At 44.5% G+C, this 10,000-nt stretch overlaps 1 protein-coding gene across 2 annotated transcripts in view; it reads right to left on the minus strand.

The window, feature by feature from the left end:
* LOC138636632 (glutamate receptor 2-like) overlaps positions 1 to 10,000 on the minus strand; it is a 47,410-nt gene that overhangs the window by 37,301 nt on the left and 109 nt on the right. For both annotated transcript variants that reach the window (XM_069724727.1, XM_069724726.1), the window contains exon 1: positions 9,808 to 10,000. This exon is cut by the window's right edge and continues 109 nt beyond it. In XM_069724727.1, the coding sequence (XP_069580828.1) occupies positions 9,808 to 9,877 (70 nt within the window). In that variant the 5' untranslated portion in view covers positions 9,878 to 10,000. The remainder of the gene's footprint in view (positions 1 to 9,807) is intronic.

Here is a 10,000-nt window from a genome sequence, read left to right on the forward strand (position 1 = left end):
GGGCGGGGCATCTGTTAACAGAACCAGGATCAGAGGTGGGCGGAGCATCTGTTAACAGAACCAGGATCAGAGGTGGGAGGAGCATCTGTTAACAGAACCAGGATCAGAGGTGGGCGGGGCATCTGTTAACAGAACCAGGATCAGAGGTGGGCGGAGCATCTGTTAACAGAACCAGGATCAGAGGTGGGCTGAGCATCTGTTAACAGAACCAGACTCAGAGGTGGGCGGAACATCTGCCTCGACCGGTTGGGGTGAGAGGAGAGCAGAGAGCGAAAAGGACAGCATAGAGATAGAAGAGAAGAACTGTTGGTGGAGACGACAAGCGCAGAGCAGAGACATGCAGCTCCATGACGGGACATCTGGAAAAGAAAGAAGAGAAACTACACGAGTGAAGGAACTGAATGGAGACAACAGATAATAAGAAGAAACTATGGGAGAGAAGAAGATGGTGAGGTATGAGTCAGTTAAAGAGTAGGAGGGAAGAAAAGAAGCTCAGCATGTAACGAGGTCCTCCAGCAGCCTCGGCCTATAACAGCATAACTAAGGGTTGGTTCAGGTCTACCTGAGCCAGCCCTAAATATAGGCTTTATCAAGAAGGAACGTTTTGAGTCTAATCTTAAAGCTAGAGAGGGTTTCTGCCCCTCCAACACAAACTGGGAGCTGGTTCCACAGGGGAGGAGCCTGAACACTGAAGCTCCGCCTCCCATTCTAGTTCTGGGAACTCTAGGAAACCACAAGTAGACCAGACAGTGCGGGGACACAGTTAGGAGACATAGTCAGGAGACACAGTCTGGACAAAGGTTTGGAAACAGTCTGGAAACAGTCTGGAGACACTGTCTGGAGACACTGTCTGGACACAGTCTGGAAACAGTCTGGACACAGTCTGGACACAGCCTGGGCACTGTCTGGAGAAAGCCTGGAGGCACTCGGGACAAAGTCTGGAGACAGTCTGGGCACAGTCTGGACAACAGTCTGGAGACATCGTGGAGACAGTCAAGAGACACAGTCTGGAGACAGAGTCCGGACACACAGTTTGACAACACAGTGTGGAGGCACAGTCAGGAGACAGTCTAGAGACAGTCTGGAGACAGTCTGGATACAGTCTGGAGACACAGTCTGGACAAAGGTTTGGAAACAGTCTGGAAACAGTCTGGAGACACTGGCTGGACACAGTCTGGGCACAGTCTGGACACAGTCTGGAGAAAGCCTGGAGGCACTCGGGACAAAGTGTGGAGACAGTCTTGGCACAGTCTGGGGACACAGTCTGGGGACAGTCAGGAGACACAGTCTGGGGACAGTGTGGAGACACAATATGGAGAAAAAGTCTGGAGAAAAAAAATCTGGAGAAAGTGTCGGGACAGTCTGAAGACACAGTCTGGACACACAATGTGGAGACACAGTTGGGAGACAAAGTCTGGAGACAGTCTGGAGACACAGTGTGGAGAAACAGTGTGGGGAAACAGTTAGGAGACAGTCTGGGGACACAGTGTGGAGACAGTCTGGCCACAGTCTGGGGCCACAGTCTGGGGACACAGTCTGGGGACAATCTGGGGACACAGTCGGGAGACAGTCAGGAGGCACAGTCTGGAGACTGTCTTGAGACACAGTCTGGACACACAGTCGGGAGACACAGTCGGCAGACAGTCTGGACAAACAGTCTGGAGACAGCGTGGAGACAGTCAAGTGACACAGTCTGGAGACAAAGTCTGGACACAGTTTGGCAACACAGTCTGGAGACACAGTCAGAAGACAGTCAAGGGACACAGTCTGGGGACACAGTCTGGATACACAGTGTGGACACAGTGTGGAGACACATTCAGGACACAGTCTGGATACAGTCTGGAGACACAGTCTGGACAAAGGTTTGGAAACAGTCTGGAAACAGTCTGGAAACAGTCTGGGCACAGTCTGGACACAGTCTGGGCACAGTCTAGACAGTCTGGGGACACAGTCAGGGGACAAGTCAGGAGACCCAGTCTGGAGATAGTCTGGGGACACAGTCTGGAAAAACAGTCTTGAGACACAGTGTGGGGACACATTCAGGAGACAGTCTGGAGACAGTGTGGAGACACAGTCTGGAGATAGTCTGGAGATAGTCTGGAGACAGTCTGGGACAGTCTGGAGAGAGAGTTTGGAGCGACATTCTGTGGACAGTCTGGAGAGACAGTCTGGACAGACAGTCTGGAGACACAGTCTGGACGTTCTGGATAGACAGTCTGGAGAAACAGTCTGGCGAGACAGTCTGGAGACACAGTCTGGACACAGTCTGGAGACAGTCTGGAAAAACAGTCTGGAGACACAGTGTGGGGACACAGTCAGGAGACAGTCTGGAGACAGTCTGGAGAGACAGTCTGTAGACATTTACAATAAGAGCTCACATCCAGTCAACACTGACTGGAGGAAGACCAAACGTGGGGACGTACAGCTACTGCAGCAGGGGGTTTCTCCCAGGAAGTATCCTTCAAAATAAAAGAAGAGCTGCAGGCAGGAGACAGATATGGAGAGCAGGCAGAGTTCTCTGAGCCAGCAGTCAACAATCGATGGTTGTAACAAGTCAGCAACACATTTGAGGTTGAGCTTCAGGCAGGTTTTTATCGGTCCTGCAGCAGTGAATCCTCCCACCAGCTGTTAGTCACTTATGTAAGCTCTTCAAACATGAGTGGGAAGATGATGGTGAACGTCTCATTCCAACATGATGTAACTTCACAGAGCAGAAAACAGGAATAAAGATCGGAGCAGAACATCTGCACCACCTGGTCAACAGCAGAAGGTCTGCAGTCTAGAGATTCATCTCCCGACGGTCTAACAGGACTTTTACCCGGTTTTCCATTCACACTTTAATGAGACTGAGCTGCCTTCAGGAGAACATTCACACACCGACAGGATGTCAGGGGACACTTGGTTCAGTGTCTTGCTCAAGGACACATAGACATGTGGACAGGAGGAGTCAGGGATCCAACCACCAACCTTCCAATTAGTGGACAACCCGCTCCACCATCTGAGCCACAACCTCATGATGGAGGTTCTGGTGCTGCAGGTTCTGGTGATGAAGGTTCTGGTGATGCAGGTTCTGGTGCTGCAGGTTCTGGTGGTGCAGGTTCTGGTGATGAAGGTTCTGGTGATGAAGGTTCGGGTGCTGCAGGTTCAGGTGATGCAGGTTCTGGTGGTGCAGGTTCTGGTGATGAAGGTTCTGGTGATGAAGGTTCTGGTGCTGCAGGTTCAGGTGATGCAGGTTCTGGTGATGCAGGTTCTGGTGATGAAGGTTCGGGTGATGCAGGTTCTGGTGATGCAGGTTCTGGTGATGAAGGTTCGGGTGATGCAGGTTCTGGTGGTGCAGGTTCTGGTGATGAAGGTTCTGGTGATGAAGGTTCTGGTGCTGCAGGTTCAGGTGATGCAGGTTCTGGTGATGAAGGTTCGGGTGATGCAGGTTCTGGTGATGCAGGTTCTGGTGACAGGCTTCACCTCCTGCTTCCTCCTTTTTTCATGAATGTCCTGTATGAATATGAATTATTTCCACGCTCAGATCTTTGGGATGTGATGAATAATAAGTTGCTGGGTGGAGGTGTTCATCAGGAGGTCTCTCGGCTCCTTCGGGTCCTTTTGCTCCATCAGCTGGAGTTTCAGTCCCTCTGTCTTCCTGTCTGCGTGACGGCCTCTACAGTCCCTCTGCGTCTCCTGCAGCTGAGACCCGTGTCCTCCTCCTCTGACGTTCACATCAGAACTCTCCAACCATCAGAGGCTGAGCAGCTCATCTTCATCGTCCTGTTTCCTGCAGTGAACCTCAGCTGCAGCACGGTTGCTGATCTGGCAGAATGAGGTCATATTCTCTGCCCTGAGCAGCGAGGATGAGGATGAGGATGAGGATGAGGAGAGGATGAGGATGATGATGATGAGGAGAGGATGAGGAGAGGATGAGGATGATGATGAGGAGAGGATGAGGAGAGGATGAGGATGATGATGAGGAGAGGATGAGGAGAGGATGAGGATGATGATGAGGAGAGGATGAGGATGATGATGAGGAGAGGATGAGGATGAGGATGAGGAATATGAAGCTCGCTGCTCGCAGGGAGGCGCAATTATTGGTTTCTGTGACTGACGAGACCGAACAATCACTGAGCTTCTGTCATTGGAAACAAGGCCACGATTAATAAGACCTTCATCACCATTACCCTCCTCTTCCTCCTCATCCTCGCTGCTCAGGGCAGAGAATGTGTCCAGTTTACTTTGGTGCCGAATTTGTGATTCTACAAAATTCAGATTCAACTTATTTACTTTTTCTACAACCGTTTATGAAGCAGGAGAGACGCTGTAAAGTGTAAATAAAACACAATGTGATATTTGTGAATCACATGAACTCATATTTAATATAAACTAAATGAAAGACAACAAATCAAATGTTGAAACTGAGAAATGTTTTGGTTTTATAAAATATCTGCTCATTTTGAATCTGAGCAGCAACACGTCTCTAAAAAGTTGAGACAGGATCAACAAAAGATGGAAAAGTTGTGTAACGATAAAAAACATCTGGTGGAAAATCTGACACCTAATGAGGTTACCATGGCAACAGATCAGGAACATGATTGGGTATAAAAGATGATTTCAGAGAGAACAGAGTCTCTCAGCAGTGAAGATGGGAGAGGTTCACCACTCTGAAAGACTGTGTTGGAAAATAGTTCAACAATCTAAGAATAATGTTCCTCAACGTAAAACTACAAAGAATTAGTGGATTTCATCGTCTACGGTTCATAATATCATTAAAAGATTCAGAGAACAGTTCAGAGTGTTTTTAAAGAAGAGCTGATGCAGCACCGTGGTGAACATGAACCGTCCCGACTTCATACAGACGTCTTTCAACATTTGATGCGTTGCTTTTGGTCTATCTGTAATAAAATATGAGTTTATGTGATTCATAAATCACTGCATTCTATTTTTATTTACATACATTATTTACTACTGTTTCAGAAACATGGTTGTAACATGAACTCATGGTAACCAACGTTCTGCCACCTGGAGACGAAAAACAACACATCCGTCTCTGACTTATTATTATCATCATTATTATTATTATTATCATCATTATTATCGTCAATATTATTATTATCATCAATATTATTATCATCATCATCATTATTATTATTATTATTGTTGTTGTTATCATCATCATCATTATTATTATTATTATTGTTGTTGTTATTATCATCATCATCATCATCATATGACCTCAGCAGCATCACTGCCACACCTTCAGCTGTCTGAGGAGACATCAGTCAGGACTTTCAGTCCAACATGGAAGTCTTCTGCCCGCTGGTTCAATAAAGTTGTGTTGTTCTGAAGTCCAGAAGTGTTGAGAGCCTCCTTCAGAACCTCGTCTGTCTGCAGCAGATCATCTACACAGCCTCCATTTTAATGTCCACACACAGACATCTTCACATTATTCAGAGGAAACAGGACGAAGCTGCCCACACTGTTCGGAGGACTTCTGGAAATTACAGTTTCACTTTTTGATTTTTAAACAAATTTGCAAACGTTTCTAAAAACTTCCTTTCACTTTGTCATTCTGGGTCATGATATGAAGTTTGACTATTTAAAATGATGTCCAACAAAGTGAAGCGGCCTGAATATAAACCACAGACAGTTTCTAAAAGTGTTCGTAGCTTCAGGTCTGTAAAATGGTTCCGATCCAGAAGTGTCTTCAGCTGCAATACCAGCGAGTGCCACTAGAGGTCGGCTCCAAAAAGCCTCCGGCTCCATAGACTCCCATTCAACTTCTCTCATCAAATCCAAAGTGAATAAAATGTGTCCATCAGTTATCTCGGTGTTGTTAGCTAAAGTCACTCCTTCTTCTTAGTTTTCTGGAGGTCCATCTGAAAATAATCCCTCATTCATTAGAAAAGAAGATTCAAGAAGACCTGTTTTTGGGGGCGTGTCTGTTTGATTGACAGGCCTGTGGTGCAGTCAGGTTACAGCTATCGGTGGGCGGGACGTAGTATCGTCAGGTTTCCAATCAGATCCACTTCCTGTGAATCCCCTGCTGCCAGCTCACCTCTGATGTCCCGACTCAGAGTTGGAGGATAAACGTTGGCTCTCTTTAACTTGAATCAGAATTATTTCCTCTTTAATATAAATATCCAGCGAGTGTCTAAACTGCACGAGTCTGCAGGGAGTCAACTTCAACAGAGATACAAAGGTATATGTATGACTATCAAAGAAGAACACATTACATTACATTTCATTTATCTGACTCTTTTATCCAAAGCGACTTACAACAAGTTTATTTCAACCATGAGGGTTCAAACCAGAACAACAAGAATCAAGAAAATACAATTTCTTCACGGTTCTGTTCTAATCTGAGAGGATGACGCTGTGGAGGTCAGAACCTGGGAGGCAGCAGATGGACGCCAGAGACCCGAGAAGCAACGTTGAACATCACTGACATCCAGGAAGTCCGACAGATTCAAGTTTCCAACAGGAAGTTCATGTGTCGCTGTTTCAGGATGAAATCAGCCTGAAGCCGCAGTTTGATATATTCTTAAATATCCCAACATGGGTTAAGTATTAAAACTAACCCCTAACCAGCTGATCCTTATGGATGTGTTCATTAATCCAAGCTTCATCTTAACTGTCGGTCAGAACTCAACCTCACTCAAAGCAGGGGCGGAGCTTAGTGATGTGGGCGGAGGATGTGTTATGTGGGCGGATTGTTTGTGATGTGGGCGGAGCATTATTGATATGGGCGGAGATTGTGTTATGTGGGCGGAGCGTTAGTGATGTGGGCTGAGCGTTAGTAATGTGGGCAGATCAGTAGTGATGTGGGCGGAGCGTTAGTGATGTGGGTGGATCGTTAGTGATGCGGGCGGAGCGTTAGTGATGTGGGCAGATCAGTAGTGATGTGGGCGGAGCGTTAGTGATGTGGGCGGGTCATTAGTGATGTGGGGGGATCATTAGTGATGTGAGCGGGGCGTTAGTTATGTGGGCGGATCATCGGTGATGTGGGGGCTGCAGTAAAAACACGGTCCTGTTAAAATAATGCTGCAGTTTGATACACAAGAACATAAATTTATAGAGAAGTTAAAGAGGAGTTTTTTCCCTCCTAGCTTATGTGGGAATTGATGAATTGTTGAATTGATGAATTCTTGAATTGATGAATTGTTGAATTGATGAATTCTTGAATTGTTGAATTGATGAATTCTTGAATTGATGAATTATTGAATTGATGAATTATTGAATTGATGAATTGTTGAATTGATGAATTGATGAATTGTTGAATTGATGAATTGATGAATTGTTGAATTGTTGAATTGTTGACTTGATGAATTGTTGAATTGTTGAATTGATGAATTATTGAATTGATGAATTGTTGAATTGTTGAATTGTTGAATTGATGAATTGTTGAATTGTTGAATTGTTGAAATGATGAATTGTTGAATTGTTGAATTGATGAATTCTTGAATTGATGAATTGTTGAATTGATGAATTCTTGAATTGTTGAATTGATGAATTCTTGAATTGATGAATTATTGAATTGATGAATTATTGAATTGATGAATTGTTGAATTGATGAATTGATGAATTGATGAATTGTTTAATTGATGAATTGATGAATTGTTGAATTGTTGAATTGTTGACTTGATGAATTGTTGAATTGTTGAATTGATGAATTATTGAATTGATGAATTGTTGAATTGTTGAATTGATGAATTGATGAATTGTTGAATTGTTGAAATGATGAATTGTTGAATTGATGAATTGTTGAATTGATGAATTGTTGAATTGATGAATTGATGAATTGTTGAATTGATGAATTATTGAATTGATGAATTGTTGAATTGATGAATTGTTGAATTGATGAATTGTTGAATTGATGAATTGTTGAATTGATGAATTATTGAATTGATGAATTGTTGAATTGATGAATTGTTGAATTGATGAATTATTGAATTGATGAATTGTTGAATTGATGAATTGTTGAATTGATGAATTGTTGAATTGTTGAATTGATGAATTGTTGAATTGTTGAATTGATGAATTATTGAATTGTTGAATTGTTGAATTGATGAATTGTTGAATTGTTGAATTGATGAATTGTTGAATTGTTGAATTGATGAATTGTTGAATTGATGAATTATTGAATTGTTTAATTGATGAATTGTTGAATTGTTGAATTGATGAATTGATGAATTGTTGAATTGTTGAATTGATGAATTGTTGAATTGTTGAATTGATGAATTATTGAATTGATGAATTGTTGAATTGTTGAATTGTTGAATTGATGAATTGTTGAATTGTTGAATTGATGAATTGTTGAATTGTTGAATTGATGAATTATTGAATTATTGAATTGTTGAATTGATGAATTGTTGAATTGATGAATTGTTGAATTGATGAATTATTGAATTGTTGAATTGATGAATTGTTGAATTATTGAATTGTTGAATTGATGAATTGTTGTGTTTCTCTGTATAATATTATAAAGTTCTGCTGTAAGGATTTTAATGTGTTAAGTACCATGAAATAACCTGAGTTGTGATTTGGAGCTATATAAATAAAGTTGAATGTAATTTAAATTAATTGAATTGAACTGAACATGATGTGGTGTGGGCGTCAGTGAAAATGTTCTGGGTTTGAATCCCGGCCTTCCTGTGTGAGTCTGCATGTTCTCCGTGTGCCTGTGTGGGTTCTCTCGGTTCTCCAGCTTCCTCCCACCATCCAGAAACATGAACCTCAGGTTAACTGGTGGTTCTACAAATGTCCCTGAGGTGTGAATGGTCTTTGTTTCCGTCTGTCTCTATGTGTCCCTGTGATGGACTGGTGATCTGTCCAGGTGAACCCCGCCTTCACCCAAGGTGAGCTGGGATAGGCTCCGCCCCCCCATGACCCTGTTCAGGATAAAGAGGGTGTAGTGATGGATGATGTGGTGTTTAATTTATTTAAAAAGATCAAAAAGAACCAATTAGAGTTCATTGGAGTGTTGGATCAATAAGTAGAGCAGCAGCATGATTCACATCTTAACATCCCAAAATATCACTGAATCCTCTCATCTTCATGTTATGTCTTTATTTTGGTATCAAATTATGGAGAGTAGAATTAATAAGAGTACCCCCCCCCCCCACACACACACACACACACACACTTACCTCTCACCCTGTTACTAAGAGGACTCAACACCAGAACCACCCACAGAGTTCTGGAGCAGCAACAACAACCAGTGTTGTGTTCCAGTAGAACCGGTTCCACATGACACCCAGCAGGGCTGCACTGACCACCTCGGACACCTGCCCAGTACGTCACAGGGCCAGAGGGTCCAGAGGGTCCAGAGGATCCAGAGGATCCAGAGGGTCCAGAGGGTCCAGAGGATCCAGAGGATCCAGAGGATCCAGAGGGTCCAGAGGATCCAGAGGGTCCAGAGGATCCAGAGGGTCCAGAGGGTCCAGAGGATCCAGAGGATCCAGAGGGTCCAGAGGATCCGGCTGACCTGAACATTCAGATCCAAACTCAACCACCAGCTGATCCAGAACCAGCTGGAAAGATTCACCTGCTCTCAGCTGTCAGCAGCGCACACGTGCGCGCGCACACACTCTCACACTCTCACACACACACACACACACACACACACACACACACCGCTGGTATGAGGCCCGTGCAGAAAGGACCAATAAGAGGATGAACATGTTGACACAATCAGAGCACTGCAGCAGGAGGAGGAGGCCGCAGGAGGAGAGGAGAGACAGCTCCGAGGAGGAGCGGGAGGAGCGGGGGAGGTACAGAGGAGGACGACGGGGCGACGACACATGAAAAACAGAAACCTACCGATCTGGACGCTCGGAGATCCGCACAGAGCCTCGCGCCACAAGAGAGTCACCACGAACAGCAGCTTCATGGTCGTGGTCGGGCTCCTCGCGCGACGCCACAGCAGCCGACGGTAGCAGGTTCTACCAGAACAGAACCTCCATCACACGAGGACAAGCGTCTCGAGCTCTGCAGATGCCCTCTCCTGTCTCCT

The sequence above is a fragment of the Brachyistius frenatus genome, unplaced genomic scaffold, assembly GCF_029030835.1.
Source record: "Brachyistius frenatus isolate BFR_SWC_R1_liver_20210118 unplaced genomic scaffold, ASM2903083v1 Contig_392, whole genome shotgun sequence".
NCBI lineage: Eukaryota > Metazoa > Chordata > Actinopteri > Embiotocidae > Brachyistius > Brachyistius frenatus.